The 25,481-nt window shown below is 46.5% G+C and overlaps 1 protein-coding gene across 1 annotated transcript in view; it reads right to left on the bottom strand.

The window, feature by feature from the left end:
- Map3k9 (mitogen-activated protein kinase kinase kinase 9) overlaps positions 1-25,231 on the bottom strand; it is a 63,420-nt gene extending 38,189 nt beyond the window's left edge. The window contains exons 1-2 of the mRNA XM_055593102.1: positions 24,596-25,231; positions 17,109-17,522 (exon numbers count right to left, since the gene is read on the bottom strand). Of these exons, the coding sequence (XP_055449077.1) occupies positions 17,109-17,522; positions 24,596-24,980 (799 nt within the window). The 5' untranslated portion in view covers positions 24,981-25,231. The remainder of the gene's footprint in view (positions 1-17,108; positions 17,523-24,595) is intronic.
- Between the last annotated feature and the right edge of the window lie 250 nt (positions 25,232-25,481).

The raw sequence follows: 25,481 nt of genomic DNA, 5'->3' as shown, positions 1-25,481 counted from the left end.
TTCAAGGCTTTCAAAGCCTCCCAGTATTGGCACCAGAGAGACAGGAAACAATCTTCAAATGGATGACAATCCCTGTGTCTACCTGTGGCCTGACTCTGAGTCTTTCCAGCCAAAGTCCAGGATGCCAAGTAGGGATAAGACGTCCTACTGAGCCCTTTACAAATTCCTGACCCAAGGGCCCAGGAGCATAATAAAAGGCTCTTATTCTGGCTGGCTGATTTTGAAGCAGTGGTAATGAAAACAGTAGATGACAATTTGAAAGTTTATGCCTATCTGCTCTTAGAAATAAAATCTGTAATAAGGGAGCATTTGCTTGGTGTCAGGTACTATGTTAATAGCTTATATCCATAACTTCATTTACTTCTCATTACAATGCTGAGTTAACAGTAGCACTGTCCTCATTACAGGAAGAAAAAAAAAAAAGAGTGTAGGGGCGGCCCTCAGAGGTTGAGGGTTTTGCCCAAGGCCAGACTGCTTGATTCAGCACCCACAACACTGAAATAGTCTGCACGAAGACTTACCTATATTGAAGTATCCTGGTCATATTCAATATTTCATGTTTGAGAATTTCCTGTTTTGCAGCATGGCATCAATGAACACTTGGCTCCATCATCGTTGGGGCAAGCCCCCTTCCCTGTTGCCTATCCACCCTATTACCTATATCTCCCAAATCTTACCCCATTTTTTAAGACCTAACTCTTCCACCAATGCCTTACTCTGAACTCTGCTTCTGCTAACTCCAAGGCCATATATCCTTGGCAAACTATTTTGTGCTATGACACAGTTTTCTGTTTGTCTGGGGTGTGTTTACATAGTATGCCTCAGAGGACAGAAAGAACATGATGAAAGTAATGTCTATGCTATGTAGATGACAGATGACACACTGTACTTCCTACAACACTGGGGCAACAGCAAGCACACCCGGTTTTCATGAAGACTTCCAGGTAATCAACTGGTTAAGAACCATAACTCACACACAGTGCAAACGCTCCAGGCTGCCACCTGCACATCATCCAGGATATGGCGAAGAGAAAGGATCTGAAGGCTGTGGAAGCAGTATCATATACCACAGACACCACAGACCTCAGGGGCAAGGAGGCCCAGATACAAAGGCTGGAGGCCTAACACATACGGGGAGGTATTCTAAACGACAGTGTGTCTTCAGAGGCTGTGGAAAGATGTGACATCCAGAGTGAAGTTCCCTGTGAATCATTCTTATCCTCTCTAAACAAGAGCAGGGAGACTGGCCTCAAGCTCTGCTCTTCACACTATGCTATGGAGGCTTTTCTGCCTTTTCTCACATCTCCGTGCCTACTGGGAAGGAAGGCAAAGCTTGTATAACACCTTTCCAGTCTCCCTCCAAACATACTCTTATAAGCCTTCTTCCCCAAAAGGCAATCCTTAGCGCAGGGAGGGCAGGCCTTCGGTGTTATGGCCTGGCCCCATCTCAATCTCCCATATAGTAAGTAACCAACATGTCCAACTAGCACAGTTGGGTAAACTCAAAATCATACTGATTGCTAAGGTAGATTATCCAGGAATGCAGGTAGACCTAACAAATGTACTCAAAAATTGCTACGGAAATGTTCTAATGCCTTCTTCCCCATCCAGAATGAACTCCCAGGTGAAAAGGAGGGATTTAAAATATTTCTTTTGAGGGTAAGGAGATAGGTCAGGGAGGGAGAGCAAAACAAATAGAAAAATATATTTAAAAAAAAAAAGTCACAGGGACAATAACAGCGTAACAAGAGAGTCCTAAAGGAGCACTAGTGGAACTCTTAACTTGGCAATAACCAACAGGTGTTAACTGAACTTAGGGCCCATTCAACAGAAGGGAAATCACGCCTGGTGCTGGAAACCCAGTTAACTGCCTGGGGCTAGTGAGGTTCTGGATCTTTGAGGAGAACCTACTGCCACCACTTTACTAAACCAGCAACTGCATTCTACATACTCACCCTCTGCTCCCGGGTAAGCGTAGCTCCCCACCACTCATCAAGACTGGTAAGAAGGGCTGAAGAGATGGCTCAGCCACTAAGAGCACTGTCTGCTCTTCCAGAGGACCTGAGTTCAATTCCCGGCAACCACATGGTAGCTCACAACTATCTATAATGTGAACTGAGGACCTCTCCTGGCATGCAGGTATACATGCAGATATAGCACTCATATACATAAAATAAATAAATAAATCTATAAAAAAAAAAAAAAAGAGTGGTAAGAAGGTAGGTAAAGACCAGAGGACCAAGAAATCTGCTGTAAGACTGTGCCTCCTAGGAATGACAGGGAAGCTGTGCCCATAATATCTAAATAATCTGGCTGCCTAAACAAGACTCAAACAAGGACAACACCAAGAGACAGGCCATCGTGAAAAGAGGAACTCTCACGGGGTCCCATTCCCAACTAAAAAAATTACAGGCAACTAGTGACTGCTAAGAGAGACAGAATGAGTCTTTCCCAAGATAAGCCTCCTAACTGGTTATCCAATACCAATTACCAATTAATCAACACTAAACAGACACTCGGCATGCTTTAGCTGCATATTTATGGGTGTATACATATGTGTACAGATATATACACACATACACAGTGGCTAGGGTCATTAAAGAAAAATGAGGCCATAAATTTTAGGTGGGCCATAGGAGAAGTTGAAAGGGAAAAGGGAAAGGGAATGATGAATTTCCATTTTAGTTTTAAAATAGATATTTTTAAAATGTCATAACAAAATGCAATATCTTATAACACAGTTTTAAAAGATATGTATACAAACACATACACATACAGATACTCTGAAAGGCCCTATTATAATGCTGCTTCTAAAAGCCACTGATTAGTTTAAAAAATCCCAATACCAGGTATGACTGAGGAAGTCTTAGGGGCTCCCACCACCGCTCCTGGTAACACACCAGAACTAGACAATTAGATCTCATTGCCTCAGACACTACACACCTTGACTGCAAGAATAAAGAAGTCAAGCTGGGACAGAGACAGAAGCTTTCTTCCTGCTGCCTGGCTATCTTAGTGCCAGAAGATACAAGCAGGCTGCTGAGGGACAAAAGGTATCAACAGTCTGACCCAGATGGGAACCCTACAAACTACAATAGCAAACTGACAGCAAGTCATGCACAATTGTACAATACTGGCAACAGCTGTTACTGGCACAACCAATTCCTTTCCGATTGTACTTAAGGCCTGGCTTTGGGTTATAAATCCATGCTTGGATTTATAAACCCAGTGGGGGGAAAAAACAAAAACAAAAACTGCCTTGTTTTAAAACAAAACAAAACTTTTATTTGCCTGTTTTAACCGTAACCTCAGAGGATTACTGCCTCTGTCTGCCAACCTAGGCCTACTCCTGGAAGCTTCTATCCTCCATACAATCTAACCTAGGCCTAGAATGTTTTCAGCCTCCAAAACTTACTGCTTAAAAAGCTCATCCTTTCTTGTTCTTAGTGAGCTCTGGGCTGGCTGGTTCAACTCTGTGAGTTTGTGCTGTTCTGGCTCAAACTCCTCTCCCAGCTAACTTATACAATCTGGCTTTTCTCTCAGCCTCTGAATTGCTTTGCCTGGCCTCAAACTAACTTTAGCAATCTACTCTAATCTTCTGGCTCATTCTCATTCTCTGGCTTATTTGGTCTTCACCTAAGTTCTCTCTCTCTGCAACCTGTTTATGTTTGTTTAAATTTATTGTTCCTGTTGCTTTGAGATGAGGTGTCATGTAGGCTAGGCTTATCTGGAACTCACTAGGTAACTAAAGATAGCCTTGAATTCCTGCCTCTTAAGTGCCAAGACTGCATGCATGTACCACCATACGTAGCTGTTCAAGCAATATCTTAAAGAACCAAATACAAATAGGGTTACTCTTCACCCCCATCTCCAGGCTATCCCACAAATATGGTTATTCTTCCCCATCTCCAGGCCTTTCCTATACAGTGTGTGTAAGCTAGAGAAAATCAAAATAATATCACATCTTCTGAAGAAAACTCTATGAGTAAAGCTTGCCTGTGCAGTAGGGGTTCACAGCCAACCCCTGGGTTTGATGGGTCTCTTTTCCCTTTTCGCCAGCTGCTGTGTAGGGGGAAAAAAGCAAGCCAGTCTTATTACTAACTGTAATTAGAAAGGCAGGTCTTCTACCTAAGAGGGGAAACAGCTCTTTATACAACTGAACCAAGAGCTGAGAGATAATTATTCCTCTGCCCCAGCATTCCTGTCCCTGTGTATAGGTAACCAGGACTCTACTGCCTGAACAATTGAAACATTTTTTCATAAATATCATACCACCCACAAGAGCTGTGAACATATGACCCTTCCATAGAACACAATAAAAAAAAAATGATGAACTTTGTGTTAGTGACCAAGAAGGACACATACACTTCATTCTCCATCATTGACCTTGGCCTTTTGAGGCCTTCTTATGAATCCTAATTCCTAGGGTGGGGTATGGATCCTCTTTTCATTATCACCAGCAACATTTTGGAACTAACTGTGCTCCAAGCAAGGTAACAGGACTGTGATGCCAAACAAATGAGGCTAGAGAGATGGTTCAGCCATGAAGAGTCTTGCAGAAGACTCGGGTTCAGTTTTCAGCACTCATGCTGAGGCTCACAAGCATCTGTGAGTCTCTGGAGTTCCAGAGACTCCAACAACCTCTTCTGACCTCTGCAGAAACCCATGTATGCAGGCAAACACGCAAAATTAGTAACAACAATTAATTAAAATAATCTAAAGTATCATCATGGGACCCAGGAATGCTACCTGCATGACCTGGCAAGTCACTCGGCTTCTGATCACAGCTGCAAGGCTCCATACACTACGCCTATCAGAAAACATATGAATGACGCAAACTAAGACTTATCACCATTTTCCTGTGGTCTTTTTCTTCTTCCTAAGATTAACAGGATACAGAAACCAGAAACTGCAAGTATTCAGAAGCAAGTATACCATGATTTAAACAGCAGATGAGGCCTGCAGACAAGACTAGGAGAACTGCATATAAAGATATGGACAGTTGGGTCTGCCCACTGGATTCATGTTGACATTTTTGGCTTTTACATTGCTTTACAGGCATATTCACCCCGAAAGACATCACAAAGATTCACAGATAAAGGATGAGTCACTGATGGGTGCCCTGCGGCCCGATGGCTCTGAGAGAAGTGTGGACAGTCTTGCCCTGTGGGCAGGACGAGAGGCGAACACTAAGGCTTATGACAACACAAGGCAATCCAAGAAACACTTTCTTCAGAGTCCCAGGCTCCTGGAAAATTTATGAAAAGGGAACCAAAAGCAAAGGCTCAAGCCAGGCACAGTGGCGCACGCCTTTGATCCCAGCACTCAGGAGGCTGAGGCAGGTGGATCTCTGTGAGTTAAAGGCCACCCTGGTTTACACAGTGAGTTCCAGCCTAGCCAGGACTAGAAACTGGGGGGGGGGGAGGTCGACCTGTGGCATCCAGAAGAAAAACACCCAAGTGCCTACCCAGGCCACAGAGACCCAGGGAGGCTGGAAGAAAGACTCCCAAGCACCTGCTGCAGGCGCCTCTATGACGGACAAATGTGTGATGGAGAGGTGGGAAAGATGGACTACGCGGTGAGAGAGAAAGCAAAGGCAAGGGGTTTGTACACTATGGAGAAGGGTGGAACTAGAGACTCAACCATGATATGGTACAGGCAGAGATGAGGAGGACCTGTCTGGGTCTATGGTCCTGCTGCAGTCGGGGTCTGGATAGATGTCTGTGGCCCGATTACCACCAAAGGCTAAGCGGACGTCCGTGGTCTGGGCTGCCACTGAAGACCATGAGGACGTCTGAGGGCCGTGCTGCTAAGGGTGGACATGCTGATCTGAGTGGCCTGTGCTGCCACACGAGGCCATGGGGACATCCAGACCCAGGATGCTGCTGGGGACCATGTCTGGGACCATGGACCCATGGCAGCCAGAGGCTGTGTTGATGTCCCAGCTTTGGACTGCCACCTGCGGCATTGTGCTGAGCCGGCCCCACCCCTCGCCTGGGCAGCACAGTAGAGCTGACCCTGGTGGCAGGGGTACAGGTGAGACGCCCTGAGGGCGTGAGCACAGAAGGATGGTGGGTTTTGACCAACTCAGCTACCTCCTAGGCCCAGATCCATAGCTGGGGTAGATCTATGGTAGACCCCACAGATCTGAGCCACTGCTGGAGCATGTGAAAGGCCGCTCCTACAGATCCAAAGCAGGATCGGCAAGACACAGGGTAACAATAGGGTATCGGAGGAGTCCCCAGGAGGATCCGGTACTGACAATGTAGCAGGAGCCAGGGGCGTTGAAACAGACCAATGACTCCCTGCAATGAACATCAGCAAGTAAAGATGTGTGGACAAAAGGGTATACTGTGGTGTACACTGTGACACACTACGCTTCCAGGACAATATCTTTTTAATTCTATCTTCTTTTATTTTCTGTTGGGGATTGGGAAAGGTTGTAAGGGTGGAGGGGTGGATATGAAGGTGTGGGAGATGGGTGGGATTGGGACGCATTATGTGAAATTGTAGGAATCTATAAAAAGTTAAAAAAAAGAAAAGGAAACTTGATTGCCATTTGATCCTTAGAAGTGAACTTGTGGCTTAGGAGGGATGGCAGTGTCAATTTTTGTACTGTCTTTTAGCTGTGTGTGCATTATATCACATTTTGAATTTTTAAAATCTACAATGAAACTGGAAAGAGCACACCAAAGCACAGAAAACCTCAAATACACGACAAAATTCCAAAGGCACCAGCATGCAGTGTGGGTTAAATGCTGGACAGCAAGGGCAGCAGCTGAGGGGCGGGCCTGATGGTCAGCAGGGGGAGAGACAGTGCTCCCTGAGCGCCAGGTACTGCTGCGAGCTTACCTCGGCAGTCCCACTTTATCCTCACTTCCATCCTGTGAAATTAGACAGCGGATGTTACAATGACTCTTAGTTCACATCTGCAAAAACAAGGCACATGGACTATGTCCTCAGCTAGCAGGGCCAGAGGGGACACGAAGCCAGGCTCAGTGACAGCTCATGTGAGTCATCTCCACAGGAAAAGGGGATTCACAGCCTAAAACAGGGCTCTAAAAAAAAACAACAAATTTGAAGGATGCCTCTGTATTGAGCACACAGGGGAAACCACACAGGACTGGACACTGCAGTGCTTAAAACCATGAACCTTTCTGGGGGACCCAGTAGATACTGTGCACTGCAGACTTGGGGAGCTGTTACACACAGGGATGGAAATAGCCAAACACACTAGACTTCCCTTCTGGAATAAGACCACAAAAATAATGAAAGAAATAGAGAATTTCAGCCCACCCTGATTATTTCCAAGTCTTAAAGAGAGCTGCAGAACAGACTTACATGGGGTGGCCAGATATAAAGAGGGGCATTCTCTTTGACCTTAGTAACAGACTGCAGCAGCAAAGGAGGGAGGGATAACAGAGCGGAGATCCCTGCCTTCCCTCTTGGAGTGAGAGTATGTTAATTACCAACTGAGGGTCCAGCAGAGCCAGAAACTGGCCAGCTGTCCCACTCCATCAGACTAAAGATCCTAACAGAGCATTTTCCATGGGACCGAGCACTCCGGGTTAAGGCTGAATCCAGAAGAAACAAGAACTATGGGACTCTTGCACAAGAGGACCATGCAGCATCATCAGGCTGCAGCTTTTGCAACTGGCTTGCCTCTGTGTGGCAGTGAAACCTAACCCAGCCAGCTCAGAAGGGAGGAAGGGCCTGACTCCAGTAAAGCAGTCCACAGCCAAGGACAACTATACCCTGTGTCTACCTGGAATGCTCAGAGATGGGGTGAGTTTCTCTCACTTCCTGGAAAAAGAAAAGAAAAACAGCACAATTTACTGAACATGGTGCCTGCTTTAGGTTCAGTCTATCTTATTCCACACTGCTACTGTCTTCTGTACATCAGAAGAGGACATCAGATCTCATTATAGATGGTTGTGAGCCACTCTGTGGTTGTTGGGAATTGACATCAGGACCTCTGAAAGAGCAGTCTTAACCTCTGAGCCATCTCTCTCTCCAGCCCACTGCTGTCTTCTGTATTGTCTACAGTTTATAGGTAAGATCCCTGGGTGGTATTAGGTATTGAGATTTGGTCTGCCCTTGTTTGTTTTCTGTTGTTGTGATAAACACCATAGCCAAAAGCCACCTGGGGAGGCAAAGCCTTCTTTGCTACAGGTCCATGTTACAGTCTATCATTAAGAGAAGTTAGAGCAGGAACTCAAAGCAGGAATCTGAAAGCAGGAACTAAGGCAGAGCTCATGGAGGAACACTACTTACTGACTTATTCTATCCATTGTTTGCTCAGCCTGCTTTCTTGCATAACTCAGCACCACCTCCCCAGTTGGGGGGGGGGGTTTACCAGTCACAGCGGGCTGGGCCTTCCCACATCAGTCATCAATCAAGAGAGTGCCCACAGATGTCCCTAAGGGCCAGCATGATGGAGGCATTTCCTCCGCTGAAAGTTCCCTTTTCCCAAACAGCTCTGGCTTCTGTCAAGCTGATTTTAAAAAAAAGGTTAAGCAGGATTCCAAATTTGTCTGACTCCCAAGCCATTGTTCTTTTCATCAAAACCTCCAAATCTCCCAGAAAGAGGGTAGAGCCTGGGGAGGCAGGAAAGGGAAGGAACCAGCAATTCAGCTTTTTATATATCTAATTTCTGTTATTCTTACAGTGCCCTGCACAGGGCCCCAGGTCCTCCTGATACTAGGTTGGTGAGGATACAAAAACAAAAACAAACAAACAGAAAAACACAACTAAAAACATGGGTGTGGTCTTGAGCCCTGTGTGAGGAAGGCTTGTGTTGAGTGTTGACTCGGGTGGAAAGGGCAAACCTAAGTCAAAGTGGGAGCCACGCTGAGCCACTGATGGCCCTTGCTGAGCTCCAAAGACAGAAGCGGCAATCAGCTAACTGCGACCTGCTTTCAGGATGACAACTGTCCTTGGTCTGCTGCAAATCCCATCATGATTCATGTGACCAGAGCATATTCTGTCTCCGCAAGGCCATCTGTCACAGCCTGAGCAGCAATGGGGACAGGAGCACACACAGGCTCCAGTCAACTGTTTCTCCATTAAACAATTCAGCAAAGGGTCTCTTTTAGGGGCCCCCAAACCTGCAAGGAGTCCTGAAACAGGGGAGTCTGGGCATACTGCAGTCTGCTGTATACACATAAACCATGTGGTCACTGCGCAACACCGACGTTCACTTCCAGCCCTGGGAAGGACCTCAGACACTATCTCATCCAAACCTCGCACAGAGGGAGTTTAGGGTCTCCTGAAACTTAGAAAGTTGCATTCAACAATACCTAGCCGGTTGATCTCAAGGATGCGACTGGTACTCGCGTTCCTTCCACTGTCCCAGGCCACCTCTAAAACAAATGCCCAATTTAAGGTCTAACAATGACCATCTCCAATACTTGTATTAATAAAACCTAAACCTTCTAGCCCTAAAACAAACCTAAAACTGCACAGGTCTAGGGTAGATCGGCCCTATGTTAACAATCCTGACTTAGTGAGAGGGCCAGAGTGTGGTTCTACAGGAGGCTTCCAGACTCCCACAGTGAACTCCCTTTAAAGAGTTGTGCTCTCTGGGCCTACAGAAGAGGCTAAATTTTTCTGATTATACCAGACAGCTGATTTCATGGTTTTGTGTCCACAAGCAACCCTAAGGGTCATCACAGAGAGAATAAAGTGAAGCACCAAGTTAAGGATAGAAAATTATCCAAGAGATGTGAAGGAAAGGAGAGAAAAGGGCAGGCTCTTGTCTTATTATAAATTCTAACCCTGAGCAATGATGAGACCATAGGCCATCTGAAAATGGTGGTCATCACTACCTACTACTGCCTGTTCTGTTTATATAGAATAGAGGGATGGGACTAGAAAAGAACATGTTTAACTTACAAGGCAGTAGTAGCTTAAATTTGAAGACAGAGAGGCAAGGGAAAGAGTTTGAAGATTCACCTGAAATTGTAATCCCCAATCACAGCCAGAAATCCCTCCCATGGTTCTCCACACAAGGCAACCTTCTGTCCCAACTCCAGCGCAGGCTTTGCTAGTCCCTAAATGATGCCCAAGGTCTAGAACTACTCCCTTCCCTGCTGTAAAAAACTGTAAGGAATCCTCTGAAGAATGAAGCAGAAAAGAAAAGCAGGCAGGGGTCTAGAGAAACAGAGTTGATGGTCCCAAGAGTTCAATGTCACTCCTGAGGCCCAGTAGTTCCTCAACTCTCACGGTCACAGTCAAGAACTGAAGTAAAAGAAGCCAAATAGAAAGCCTCCCCAAGTCACAGTCTAACATGGGTGTGGAGGTCTCTCTTTCTGAAACCTTCTTAGTCACATTTCTCCCCACTTTCTAGTCATCAACTGCTCCTCAGATCACTGTAAAATGTCCTTAGGAAATCCCACAATGTCCTGTTGAGGCATGTGCCTTGGTCATCTTTCTCATGGTACCAATGTCCCCACCTCCCTTCTTGTCACTAACTCGCCTTGACTTTAAACTTTAGTGGGAGTTGTTTTAATCAAAGTGCTCCTCTCTGACCCCGTAGGGGACTCCTTGAGTGCAGAGCTAAGCCTGTGTTCTAGCTTAGTGTTGAATTGATAACACCCAAAGAAAGGCAGGATGAGCTTAGCGGGAAAGTACAAGTCAAGGTCCTGGGTTCAGTCTCTAGAGCTACCAAAGCAAAGGAGGGGGGACAGGCAGGGAGGCTAGATGGACTGGTAAGCAGCATATCAGTACAGCAGAGCACCAGGAAACACTGGGAAAGGGGAAATCAGCATCCCTGCCAGTCAGGCCACTGGCCACACTCTTCTTTTCTGCACAGTCATGTTCATCTGGCTTGTCATTTGCTTCACTCTGGCTTTATTAGATTCCAGATGCTTTTTGGCTGCAGAAAGTACTCCCCCCCATCAGCCTAACACAAGGCTCTGGGACATGCCTGGTAGCAACTAGCTAAACTTCGATACAGCCTCCTATCGTCATAGGAGTCTACGGGGTTTTTTGTTGTTGTTGTTGTTTTGTTTTTTACTATTTGTATATTTTTTCCCAGTAAAATCCTAAAAACGTAGTATTTTCTGACTCTTTAAAAGAGGGTTCTAGAGTGTAGCAATGAACCCCAAAGAGAAGAATGGAGAGAGATTCAAAGTACATGAGTGTGGTCACACTGGGGTGTCTCACTGGGGATGTGCTCTTTTGTTTGTTTCCTAAAATTTTATTATTATATATTTGTATGTATATGGTGTGTGTGTGTGTGTGTGTGTGTGTGTGTGTGCACACATCTGTACATACCACATATGCATAGAGAGGGCAAAGGAAAAGTGTATAGTCAGTTCTCTCCTTCTACCTTTACATGGTAGATCTCAGGGCAGGCTTTGGCGGCAAGTGCACGTACATACTGAGCTGCCTTGCCTGCATATGTAAGCATTCTTGAGGCATATACAAAGCCACTTGTGCCAACCTCTCAAGCAAGATGAGGAGCTGGTTTCCGCACATAATACCCTGCTGAATCCTATATCCACTCTGAGACAGTTGTGGTTTCTTATTTATTCACCTACAAGAAATCTGCTTTGTTTGTTTGTTTGTTTGTTTGTTTGTTTGTTTTATCGAGACAGGGTTTCTCTGTGTATTCCTGGCTGTCCTGGAACTCAATCTGTAGACCAGGCTGGTCTCAAACTCAGAGATCCCCCTTCCTCTGCCCTGAGTGCTGGGATTAAAGGCATGTGCCAGGCAATTAAACCATTGCCAGGCTTTTAAGAGTAGTCCTCATCCTCTTTCAGAAAAGTGTGAGGCCATACTGGCCCAATCCAAGGCGCTATGCCTTACCTGCTCCAACTATAGACAAGAATGTGACTTATCAGGACTTTAGGAACAAAATGCTGGAGTCAAGGCTCGTGGATCACCAAGAGAACTCTCAGCCATGGAAGATCCTACACAGAAACTTGGGAAGACACTTTGGCTAAAATCTGGCCCAGGTATACTCCAGGGCCAAGAGAGAGATGGCAGCTGAGTCCCAATGCTGAAAAAATAAAAATAAAAATAAAAAAATAAAAAGCTCATCTTCATCTTCCTGAGCTTGTGAACCCCAAGAAAAGCGACAGGAAATATGAACAGGAAAAGGGCGTGGGTGTGTGAGCATGAACTTTGAGTTGTAAGAGAAGCAGCCATTCAAGCAGCACAGTGTGGGTGGTCTGAAGGGCTTGGTAAGTGATCTCCAAGTTGGTATGACGAGCTGAGGCTGGCCAGAGCAGACTCCCAGCAAGTCCAGCATCACAGTAGCAGATGCTGCAGCAGGTCCTGCATGCCGTAACTGACCCATGTAGACAGCAGGTTAGCCAGGCCAGCACTTAGGAAGACATGGAGAGAGGAGGCAGAGGCATTCAGAGTGGGGGTGAATACGCTGCATAATGCTACCCTCAGGCCTCCAGAAAAGGTCAAGGCCCGGGGACTACAGTGAGAATTAGAAGCAAACTCTGCAAGTACGGTGTGAATAACATCCTTCGATAAACGGATTTCTACATGCTAAGAAACCATAAGTAGGCCCGGCGAGGTGGCACACAACTGTAATCCCAGCACTAGGGGAGGCAGAGGCAGGCAGATCTCTGTGCATTCAAGGCCAGACTGGTCTACAAAGCAGATCCAGAATAGCTAAGGCTACGAAGAGGAGCCTTAAAACAACAAACAAAGCAAAAAGAACCTATAAATAATCCAGTTAAACTAACCATTCATTCATTCATTCTATAGATGCACACGCCGAGAGCCATGGCATGCTCTTGTACCTATGCTGGAAGCAAAAGACAGGGTGTGTGCTGGGGGACAGAGACCAGCTCTGGGGAGAGGACGGATAGGCCAGCAAGGACCTCAGAAGAATGTCAAACTGTCATCTAAAAGGGGGCGGGGAACAAGTATAACTAGCCCCAAACCAAGCCAAGTACACTTCCACTCACCTCTGCAAGAACTGAAGAATGTGTTGCTTAGTCTTGACTACAGAGCTAGTTCAAGGCCATCCTAGACTATAGGAGACTCTATGTTAAAAACTGAGGCAAGCAAACAAACAAACAAAACCAACCTTACTTGAGTCCTACTGAAGGCACAGGAGGAGATAAATCAAACTTGAATACCAAATGTGAATGCTATGGCCCAGCCAGCTGATACTATTCATAAATACAAAAAAATTTAAAATATTTACAAAAGGAACATACAAAGTAACACTGAGATGCCCAGCTGTCCAAAAAAAAAACCAGGGAGATACCCCTGCTGTCCAACAGGAGTGGGCAAGCATCAGCCTAGGGCCCAGGAACAAACTGACAGAACCAGGAAGAAAAGCACATACCAAGCAGTATGCTTATAAGGATAAGAAAGATAGGCATTTTAAAAATTCATAAACATATAAAAAAACTAATAACATATTGTTTTAATCTTTGTTTTGTATTTTTTAAAGATTTATTATTTATTTATTTATTCAGTATACACTATTCTGCCCACATGTGTGCCTGTAGGCTCCAGATCACAATATAGATGGTTGTGAGCCACCATGTGGTTGCTGGGAATTGAACTCAGAACCTTTGGAAGAATAGCCAGTGCTCTTAACCTATGAGCCATCTCTCCAGATCTTTTTTTTTTTTTTTGTGTGTGTGTGTGTGTGTGTGTGTGTGTGTGTTTTAAGAGAAGGAAAATGTTATTAAATTAAAATAAAGTAGTAACAGTATCTGTTCCTTGTAAGTCCTTATGTTTCTCAAAGCTTTTTCAAGCATCTCATCTGACTTTTATTTTGGGCAGGACTGGGCTTGAACCCAAGGCCTAGACATGCTAGGCAAGCCCTAGCATTGAGCTATATAACCAACCACGTAACTTAAGTTTTGCAGCAGGTGCCACTACCTGCTACGCCATTTCACCAGCTACACCCTGTAATTTTTTATGGAACTATTCAACTGCGATTTTGCAAAATGCATACCTACCGCAAAGACAAGCCTTCCTTTCCCAGACCATCACTCCCCAGTGCCTCTGGTAACATGTAACTGGTCTCCCCAGTTTGAAGCAGACATAGATCCATGTTTATAGGCAGTGGCTTTTTACAAGTACTTTTACAGCATGATGTTCAAGCTGCTGATGTAATATTGTAAAGAAGCATATGGGCATTAATTTTAAAAGCGGCCTAAGTTTTCCATCTCAGGGCCTGGCTAACTTCCTTGGCTGTGTGATACTAAACATCTGAGATAATGGTTTTCCTTATGAAGCCTCTACGGCAAAGGCTGCTGTCTGCCTCTTCTACGCTCATCTGTGGTAAGAGACCCTGATTATTAGTCGGGCTACCTTTCTATTTCCAAGCCCTTCTTCAACTAGCACATTCTGGCCTGTTTAATGCAAGAAAGCGGATTTAAATGGGGCTTCTGGGCAGCTACCGGGCAGGGACTCAGCTGAGGGAGGCAGAACCTTCGTTCTTTTCCTCCTCCTTCAGGCCAGTACCTCGATCAAATAATGGGTACCCTTCATGGCCATCTTGGACTAGAAGGAAATAGTGAGGATGAAAGCTAGGTGCTGAGATGAAACATAAGAAACAGGAGCCTGGAGCCCTGAGCACACTGTGCAGCTGCCCTGGAACCCTCAGACTTCTTTTCAAAGGCAGCTGAGGCTATCTCTCAGTTGCTGCCATTCACTGAGACCAACCTACACCCAGTGCCAATCACATACTAACAAAAGACATTCTACCCCGACACAGCCCACTGGCAGTAAACAGCAAATGCGAGCAGCAGGTGACCCAGCTAGGAAAACATTCTCATCGGCCACTTTTTACTAGGACCTTAACAACTGGATGCCACTGCTACCTTCTCCTCTGTACACACACAGCCATATTCTGTTCTGGACCAGTTCAAGCTCCACTAGCATACACTTTCTGGTATTCTGCCCTCATATGACAGTTGCCAAATATCCAACCCTCTGTAAGCCCTAATAAAAACAAAGAGAAAACAGAAGAGTGTCCCCATGTCTAAAAAACATGAAGAAGTCACAATTCCCAAAATGGAGGCAATGAACAAAGTGGGCAGCATACCATTTCTGAAATGACTGCAGTGGGGTGATGCCGCCTTTGGGCTCATGCTGCCAGACACAATCCCAGGCAAACACCCTCCCACAAACTACTGCTCACAGGTAAGAGCTACAGCCTATACCGACATGGGCACCAACGGGGCAATCCCAGTTATGCCTTGACAAAGTCCTTTCAGAGACTCCCTATGCAGAAGCTCACGCCTTCCCTGAAAGCTCTCTGCTTTCAAGGACAGACAGAACCAGAGCCCTGGCTCCTGGAAAGTGACATAAAGTCTCCAGCCCTCTCCTACAAACAGCACAAGTTGGCAAGGCAACATCTTCACAAGAGCCTTGTTTTCACAACAATAATCTTGTAGAAGGTAAAACCTTCTACATGTAGCTTCAGATTATGGTCAAAGTTTAAACTTTGACACTTCCATTATCCTGGCCCAGATTTCTCAGTGGGCCGAATTATGTAACATCACTGTGCCCTACCTAGCTTTCAGAATGGTAAGGAGAGAAGAAAAAGTTAGAGAATTCAGTTTCTACATCACATTTTCTACCAATGCATCTGCTGCCTCTTCTCCCACCACCTAAAGCAACCTCTGGGCTGAAATCAGTCACCAAAAGTTTTAATTCAATAAATATATATAAAGAATGGAGTATTGGAGAAAGGATTAAAAAAAACAACATAAAATCACAGCAAAGAAAAAAGGGGAGGTAAGATTTTATCTCATATAACTCAAATCCTTCACACCCACCATTAAATTCCATACCTGTTTATATTTTCGAAAAGAGGATGTTTTCTATTAAGAGGAAAGAAAGTTCAGACTGAAGGGATAACGAAAATAAAGTCCATTTAAAAGCAACTGCAAAGTATAGTGTCTCTCTCTATAGCACTCTTTCTACACACACACTTCTTAAATGTCAACACCTGTCCTGAGCTGGGCAAGTAGTGGTGCACACATTTAACCTCAGCTCTTGGATGGCAGAGGTCGGCAAATCTCTGAGTTTGAGGCAGCCTGGTCTACACACAGAGTGAGTTCCAGGATAGCCAAGGCTACACAGAGAAACCTTGTCTCAGAAAACCAAAAAGAAAGAAAAACAAAAAACAAAAAGCAGACAAACAAAAATACCCATTCTCACTAAGGAAAAGAATTGCAAACACTTCCTTCTTTTGCATTTTTTAATTCTCTACAGCAAATTGTGAATTCATTTTGGAAAGCAGACTTACAACAGCACTGACAAAAAAATGATTCATGTTAGGAACAGGTCAAATGAAAACAAGGTCTGAAGAACTGGGCTCAAAACAGACAGATGCAGAGAGGAGTCCCAAGAGCCTATGTCAGCCCCAAAGTTCTTTGCCTGAAATACCCTCCTCTCGGGAACATAGTACTCAAAATCTTACACACAAACCATTAGTCACTTGTATCCTCTCTGCAGTCAGCCTGGACAAGAGAGAGCACCAGGAAGCAAATTCCTAGCTGTTCTGCCAGCCCACGTGCAAGACTGAAGTCTCTACCAACTTATCATTTAATTACACCTAACACTGACTTTACAGGCCACTTTATGGATTCCATGCATTTAATACACAGTTACTTCTCGGTTCCCTGCAATTACACAGTGGTTATGGAATTCATTAATAGCACCCCTGGGCTAACAGGAGGTCTAAAACAATGCTAGACAGGTCACACTCTCCAAATTGACACTGCCACCTGAACAGGGACACAGTTAAACACACACCCTTCTTCTCAGCTCTCCAGTGAGCTGAGATGTGGAGGTGAAAATGTAGACAGGTGTAGAGGTTTGCCTTCTCTGCTACTTTAGAAAGGGGATATCTTCTTTTGGGAGATTACATACACATTTCCCACAAGCAGGAAATAAATATATCAGATTTAAAACACTGCAACTCTGCCTGCTCTTATCAGTTCACAATTACCCCAGACCACTCAGGCGCCTCATTCCTCTTACTCCACATCATCACTCAGTGGTAGAATGCTTTGATGTAGGCTCCACTGGGGACCCATGCCTACTAAAGCCACAGAGTGGGGGTGTGGCTGCTCTTCACACCCCAGCCCAGCCCAGCTCGTCATACTCACTGTTGCTAGACTTAAGGTCTCGGTGAATGATGGGGACGATTGCCTCATCATGTAGGTAGTTCATCCCTCTGGCGATCTGCACAGCCCAGTTCACCAGGATGTCCGGAGGAATCCTCTTCCCAGACAATACTCTGTTCAAAGGCCCTCCACGAGCAAACTCCATGACCAAGCACAGGTTGGGTTCCTTCAGGCACACCCCTCTGAGGGCAATGATGTTCGGGTGCTTCAGCATGGCAAAGAGCTTGGCCTCTTGGCGAACATTCTCTATGGTCTGGCTGATGTCCTCATCAGGGTCATGACGAGCTGCTTTCACGGCGACCTCGTCGCCTACCCAGAAAGCACGATAAACTTTCCCAAAGCCCCCAATGCCGATGATCTCCTCCAGGGTTAGCTCCGAAAAATCAATCTCTAACACTGAAAGAATAAAACAGAAAGTCAACAATGTACTTTGAACAGCGTATAACTAACCAAACTTCCACTGGATGGGCAAACAAAGCCACCATAGGTAAACGGGCCTCTCTGTCTCCCCACTAAGAAAAGTCCATAAGCTATAGGGACTGTGGTTAGCTCCGTGAGCATTATTCTCAGTGACTAGCAAATAACAGATGCCCGATGGGTATTTACTGTAAAGTACATCCACCTTGGATTATCAGAAGAATCCTGTACAACGGCTGCCCCATTTCAACTCAAGGAATACTGGGACAACCTTCTTTGAAAATCGCTTGGGTTCATTTGTTCTTAGTGGTGGGAAGCAACAACCCAGGGCTAAGCAGGCGCACAGGTTGGTTTGCAAACAGCTTCTGTAGAAATATGATCAGTAAATAAAGAAGGGCACTGACTCCCACAGCAGGAGGGGGGAGGTGAGTAGGAAAGGGATGTGTGAGAGGGCCCTAGAAGAGAAGAGGATCTCAATGAACAATGAAAGGGATGGGGTAAAGGGCAGTCTAGGCAGAGAGGACATGAGCAGGAACATGGGGGCTCAGGGTACATAACATGTGAAGTACATCAGGAAGTCCGCAGCAGCTGGACTGTGTACTGGGATGAGATAAGACTCAAGCTTGCTGGGGTGACCTGGTGGTAATAAGCTTTTGAGCAATTCTGAAGGGCTTAACAACACTCTATAAGAAACAAGGGCCACGTACGTACGTACCCTTCAGAAGGGGAGTTTTGTGGTTTACAAAGGACACCGACTCTGAAAGCCATGTGAAATACAATGGAAAAGAAAATCTGGAGCGGTGGTTCTCAACCTTCCTAATGTGCGACCCTTTACTGCAGTTCCTCGTGTTGTGCTGGCCCCCAGCCATAAAATTATCTGTGTTGCTACTTCATAACTGTAATTTTGCTACTGTCATGAATTATAATGAAAATGTCTGATATACAGGTATCTGATATATGACTCCTATGAAAGGGTCAGTTGACTCCCAAAGGGGTTGAGACTCAGGTTGTGAACTGCTGGCCTGAAGCCAAGAGCCACTAAGGGACTGGGATGCAGCTCAGTCAGTAGTGCCTAGCATGCATGAAGCTCAGGGTTTAATCCACAGTACTGTAGAAAGCAGTGTGGTGGTGCATGCCAATAATCCTACACTAAGGAGAAGAAGACAGAATCCTAAGTTCAGGGTCAACCTAAGCTCCACAGCCAGCTTGAGGCCAGCCTGATCTAAATGGAGACCTTGTCTCAAAAGAAAGAACCATTAAGAGGGCCCTTGCAGTGACACAAACCTGCTGAGCCTCAGAGGTACTGAACATGGAAAGAACTGAATCCACGTGAAAGACTTCCAGGATCTGGTTCCATCAGGGTCTGGTTCCCAAGAGGTATAGGAAAGAAGCCACGTGAGGAACATCAGCGCCTGAAGCCAATCCCTGACAGTCACCTCAACAATTCATTCCGCCTCTGAGGCCTAGAATCTGAGCCTAAGGTATTGGATACACCTTCAGAAGCGTTGGCAAAAGCTTTCACAGACAGGTGCCAGTGATTACAACTCTCCGGCTAGATTTGATGTTAAGAAGTGAACACAGTCCTGCTTCATGTGTTTCTCCTAAAGCCCTGTTCTCTGTTCTCTTTTGGCTGATTCAGACTCATCCCTCACATGTGAACTTAAATGCCAACTTCACAGAGAAACTTCCCCTAACCTCAAGACCAAATGTGGGCAAGCTCATCAAATACCTTTGCAGCTAACTCCATTCTGCAAGACTCATCAAGGTTATCACTAGTTAATTACTCATTCACTGCCTATCACCTGTGACTCTATGACAACCACAGGACGGAAACTCTGTCTGCCACCACTGTGCTCACTGGGCCAAATATTTAGTGGGTGAACAACAAAAGGAATTTACCTAGGTAGGGCATAAACAATCTAGATCTGTTTAAAAGGGGTGGGCAGGACTTCCGGAAGAGAACAACCACATACTTTACCAGGAAAAACAAAACCAAACCTAGGAAAACAAAGATGCATTTGTAGATTTTTGGCAAGAGCAAACTGGATGACTGTTCTTGTGTGGCTGGCCCCATCACACCTCACTCTTCATTTAGATGCTAGTGGCACTCAGATTTTTGTTCTTGCTTAATTATAGTACTTCCAGTCTTCCAGTGTTCACTTGTATTTTGCCATGCAACTGTCTATCTACACCAAGGAAACCCTCAAGAAAAGTCAGGTGGACTATCTTTATGCACACAAGAAGGAGAGTCCATCTTGATCCCCAAAGTTCATTGCGGCTAATTAACCCCTTGAGGATGCAGTGGAACTCCAAGTGCAGCAGGCAAGCACATGCTTAGTACTTGCACCGTCCTGGTTTCAGTCCCTGATAACATGAAATAAAGAAGAGGGGGAAAGTTATTGTCTCTTAGGGAGGGGGGTCCTCCTGAGGTAAAAAAAAAAAAAAAAAAAAGGACATGGAAGAAGCTGCAGAGTAGCAATCTGCACCTATCCCAATATCCTTCTAGCACCTCACCTTTTAGTACCAGAGGTTAGAAAGCTAAGAAACTACAAATCCCAAGATCCCTTGCTGCAGTTACTGGATGTGAATTAAGAGAGACACAAGATTTGCAAAACAAAGAGAGATGGAGACTATTTTCTGGCTGCCTCTCCTGGCAAGAATGGCAGTCTGCAGCAGCATGTCAGTGTCCAGTCACCAACTCCATAGCTGTGCAAATAAATGATCCATAGTGAAGTGGCTGCCATCCTCCGGGCTGCAGACACAGCAGGGTGTTCCTGAGGCAGCTCCAGATGCTGAGCGTTGTCTGTGAGAACAATACCAAGGTCTTGGTGGTTCAGCCCAGAGCGCTCTCCAGAAGAGCCTCTTCTCCAAGCCAACAATTCTGCAAGCACCCAATTTCCTGTGCTGAATCCATTTCTTGCTTAAAATAGCTTCAATGTTTCTGAGTCCTAAAAATGAATCCTGACTAATTACTAACTTTTGCCTGATGTCATCCACATGAATGAGAAAACATGCTGACAGCAAAGAGAGATTAGAAACCCCTTTGAAAAATACATGCCTACTTGGTCTCTGAAGGCAAGGAATGTTCTTTTTATTTTTTATTTTTTCTACCAGCCCTTACACTGGTGAAAAGCTCCATGCGCCTCTTCAATGAATCGTATTGATCAGCCTATTTCTTCAACAAAGTCTTTGCATTAATTAAGTATAATAGTTCTCTTTCACTGACTCTCTGTTTCTCGCTCTGAAGCACAGTTCTCAACACACAGTAGGTGTTCAATGTTTACCTAACCGCCTGAGAGTATAAAAGATGAGATTCTGGTCTACGGTGCTGAAAAGGACAGCTCCTCTAGCTGCTGTGCGGAGACAAACCCTTGGAGTGGAAGGAAAAGTGGTGACCTCTCTCTGTGTGGAAGCTAAGAGCTCAGCTTTTCCCTAGAAACATAAGGAAGCCAGCCTGCAAGAAAAGTACAGAACTCAGCTTTCCAACAGACAAAAACAACCCAGAAGGGGGAGCGAGGACTTTCTTTTTCTCTCCCTGCTAAGAAGTCCCTTCGATGGGCTTCCAGGAAGTAGACCTTCAGCTTCAGAGAGCATGCAGGCTCTCCTTTCCTTCTCTGCTCCAATCAAGACCTAGTTTTAAGCAAGAATCAGGTCATCAGGTTGCATTCAGTACATTTTTAAAATTTTTTTTTCTGTGGGAGGCTATTTCCAGGAATATCAACAACAAAACCTTATATCATGTTGGAGTCAAGATGTTATTTCCTCTAGATTGTATGCTCTGGAGACTGACTGCACAGGCCCATCCTGGAGGCATGGGGGCAAGGGAATGGTATACTTTGTTCACTTCAGAGTGTTACCTACAAAGCCAAATGTGTGATGCACAGCTGTGATCCCAGCACTCAGGAGGTAGATGCAGGAGGATCTTAAGTTCAAGGACAGCTTGGGCTACACAGTGAGATCCTGCGTTAAAAGGAAAAGGAAATGAAAAGAAACGAAAACAACAACAAAAACCTAGGCTCAGTGGGGGATGGCTTGGTGGGTAAGAGAGCTCACCGGGCGAGTGGAGTTTAGATTTCCAGCACCCACATGAAAGGCATGGCACGGCCAAGACACCTGTATCCTCAGCGCAGGGGACAGACAGGGGGGCGTCACTGGGACCTCCAGTCTAGCTGAAAATGCTCCGGGGCCAGTGAGAGACCGACTCAAGGCGACAAGGCAGAGATCATCAGAGCACGGCCAGCATCCTCCAAGCATGAGCAGACACCCATGCACACATGCACATACACACAAGCCTTGTGCATATCTAAAAATGCACCCTTACGTTTGTGGTAGATTCAGGAGAAACAAGCATAAGTTAATGGTGACCTTAACTCTGTGTGGCAAGCAGACTGACACTAGGATAGAAGAAACACTTTAACAGTTATGTATCTCCCAGGGTGACTACCTGGGGCTTTACATTTTTTCACCTTTTACAAAAAAAAAGATGAGAGAGCACCCAGGTTATATAGATTTGTCATCCATGGAGAGCCAACCCCTGGTTCTAACAGTGGAGGGATAAAAACAGAATGTAAAATGGCTTATGATATCACTAGTATATATTTTCTTTGACGAAAAGATTAATTTCCCCTCCTGCTCTGAAATAAGGCTTGAAGCAAAATCTTCACTTTGAAAATGATACTTGAAACCAAACCTGACTCTCCCTGCTTGACTAGACTTAGGTATTCCATCCGAAACCCTGAACACATCACATGCTGTGAGCCCCAGAGGGGAAGTTCAAAAGGGCAACCCAGGGGAAGTGATGTCAGTGGCTTTACTATTCCAAGTCCTGGGGGACAAAGTTTTGTCAATCATCTTTATTTTCTGAGTGACACTAACAGAAGTCCCAAGCAAGACACTCGTGTCTTTCCAAAGCGCTGACTGAAATTTCATATTTACTCCACTGGTCTCCCTCCTACCATCCTTTTAGCCCTTGGTACTTAACATAGTACTTAACACACTTAACCAAGTACTAAAGGGTGAGCTTTCTGGCTGGAACTTTGTGAGCCATCAAGAATAATGCCAGTCACACACAAGGTGAAGTTAGGGCACTTACCAGAACTTTCAATGCCAAGCTCCTCAGGTGAGTTCTTTCCACAAGCACAAGATCCTCCCATCTGGGTTCCAGATTCAGGACCCACCCTAGCCAAGGCACTGCCTATTACAAAAGGGAAATCCTGGCCACGTTACAGGGATTCACCTCTGAACGAAGCACACCACTGACATGTCTGGCACTCAGCGGAAAGGTTCTTTTAACCTAAGTCATGTTTGCTCCTGACTGCGATGACAGCCGGAGCACAAGATGCTGAGGAAATGGAGAGGGCCGCTCATGGACTTCTTGTACACGCATGTTGGCTGTCCCTAAAAACATCACAGAACTCCGCCCACAAAGAGTCTCAAAATCTCACTCGAAACCACACTGGGACCAGGAGGCGGTGGCACAGGCCTTGAATCCCAGCACTCAGGAGGCAGAGGCAGGTGCAGCTCCAAGTTCAAGGCCAGCCTGGTCTACAGAGCAAGTTCCAGGACAGCCAGGGCTACACAGAGAACCAAGTTCATCTCCAAGACTAATTCCAAACACCAAGGCAGGACTGGTACTGCCAAAGTACCAAAAATATGTAGCAGCCAGAAACAATCTAAAGTGGCTTGCTATTCCCAGGCATTATAAACATCAAAATGTATAAACAAGAAACTTTGAATGAAAGGGGAAACATCTAAGGAGAACTAGAGATCTGAACAATTTGACAGTCAAAAGCCCAAAGGGGGGGGGGGGGTAAGGAGCTATGATTACATTTAAAATTTATCTTCAAGTAATGTAATTGTTCATGTAAAAACAAGTAAGTCAGAAAGATAACTATTGCGGATGAAAATTTAAAACTAAATATTCAAAGTTAGCCCTTTCCTTTTTTTTTTTTACAAGTTAGCCCTTCGTAACGACTTACTTTTATAAAGTAGGATGCAAAGTATGTAAGTACATAAGACAAGAAACAAATTACTATGAATATAGTAAGAATGCCTTCTAATTAGAATTATGGAAACTATTAAATGCTATAAACTGTACTTGGAGGGATTCCCATCTTCTAAAATAACCAAATATATACAAGTGATTAAGGAATTACAATGGCAATTTAACTCCTTTTTAAAAAAATGAAGAAAATTTCATTAGGGGCATGGAACAGGGGGTTCCTGGGAAACTGGTGAAAAACAGGACACAGGGAGAAAGGCCCTAGGAGGGAACCCTGGGCCTGGCTCCTCTGAGATTTGGCCAATGCCAAATATAGGCGAAGATCTAGGATGAAAAAAAAAAAAATGCGTTGTCTGAACCATATGGCTGTTGAGGACTTAGGCTGTACAAGGACTTAACCACTGTACCTGCTGATCCTGAACTCCCACGAGGGACAGACATACTTTCTCCCTCTAATTATTTCTACACTCATGGCTTTGTCCCCACACGCACACCTTTCCTAACACATTTTGCGGTGAGACTCCTCAAGGTACAACTTTGAAATACAGTACGAGAGCCCAAGAAATCAACACGAGATTTCAAAGGCACCTGACTCTTGAGTTCACACAAGCTTCCGGGACTCGTGAGCCTGCCCAGGCAGGCGGGAGACACCTCCACTTCTCTCTGGACAAATACCTTTAAGAGGCGGGGACAAGCCACAGAAGAGGTCCGCCAGGTCCTTGATTGGGGAACTAAGGTTACTGATGACAGTAACCACCTGCTCCCCAGAAACCTTTCCAGATCTGGAGGGGCACAGGGAGGGAGGGGAAGGGGGGTGGGGAGTACGGAGGCTCGTGCTGGGGTTTCAGGAGTTGATACTTGAGCGAATCCGAGGAAGGTGAAGACCAGTGTGCCAGGCAGGGCCTGCGGCTCTGGAGCTTCTCTGTAGCCCCTACAGCCCGCTTCCCTACCCAAGCCCGGGCTAGTCGCTCCCCACCCCTGACCTCTCCTCGCCCACCCCAGGCCTCATCCTCCCCTCCCCACCCGACTCCGGTGCCCGCCTTCTCCTTACGCTGAATGGGCGGGTAGCAGCTGGGGTCCTCCGCGCCGGGTTGGCAGCGGCTGGAAAAGGCGCTGCGCGGGGTCACGTAGTTGCTGGGGAAGATGCCCACCCGCTGGTTCAGCTGTCCGGTCCACCAGCCCTCATCGCCGGATACCTGCGAGTCCTTGGACAGCACCTCTACGACGTCGCCCAGCCGCAGGGTCAGCTCGTCCTCGCCCGCCGCCTCGTACTCGAACACCGCCGTCCAGTAGGGCAGCGCGGCGTGAGATCCCAGCTCGGCCGCCGCCTCCTCCTCGTCCTCCTCTTCCTCGGCCCCTGCGCCCGTGGCATCCTCCCCCGGCGGGGCGGCAGCGGCGCTCGCCAGGCAGCCGAGAAGCGATCTGGAGGACTCCATGGAGCGGCCGGTCCATAGGGTGCGGGGCGGCCGCCCGCGGGAGCCGCCGCCGCCTATTGTTCATGCGGCTCGGCAGCGCTGGGGGCTCCGCGCCCCCGACGGCCGCCGCAGGTAGGGCCCGAGCAGGCGGGGCGCGAGGGAGCCGAGGACGCCCGGTGCGCACCGTGAGCGCGCACCGCGGACAGGGGCGCGGCGCAGTGCCCGCCGCCTGGCGCCCCCGCGGGCGGCCTCGCCCCTCGGCGGCTCCCACCTGCTCCTGCCGCCGGTGCCCGCCGCCCGCCGGCCGCTCCCTCTCCGCCCCGCCCCGTGCGCCCCGCCCCCCGCACGCCCGCGACCACCTGACGCGAGTCTGGCTCCGCCCCAGCCCTGCGGACCCGGGGGCGCGGCCTCCGGGATGGGCCCGCCCCCGTAGCCAGCCCGTCCTCCCATTGGCTCGCCGCGGCTGTCTGTTTCCTGGCGGGGAGGCAGCGGCCTCATTGGGTAGCTGCGGAAGGTGAGACG

This window comes from Psammomys obesus, unplaced genomic scaffold, assembly GCF_907164565.1.
Source record: "Psammomys obesus unplaced genomic scaffold, mPsaObe1.curated_primary_1811, whole genome shotgun sequence".
NCBI lineage: Eukaryota > Metazoa > Chordata > Mammalia > Rodentia > Muridae > Psammomys > Psammomys obesus.
Note: the sequence above shows the minus strand (reverse complement) of the source record. Positions and strands in the feature narration are given on the sequence as shown.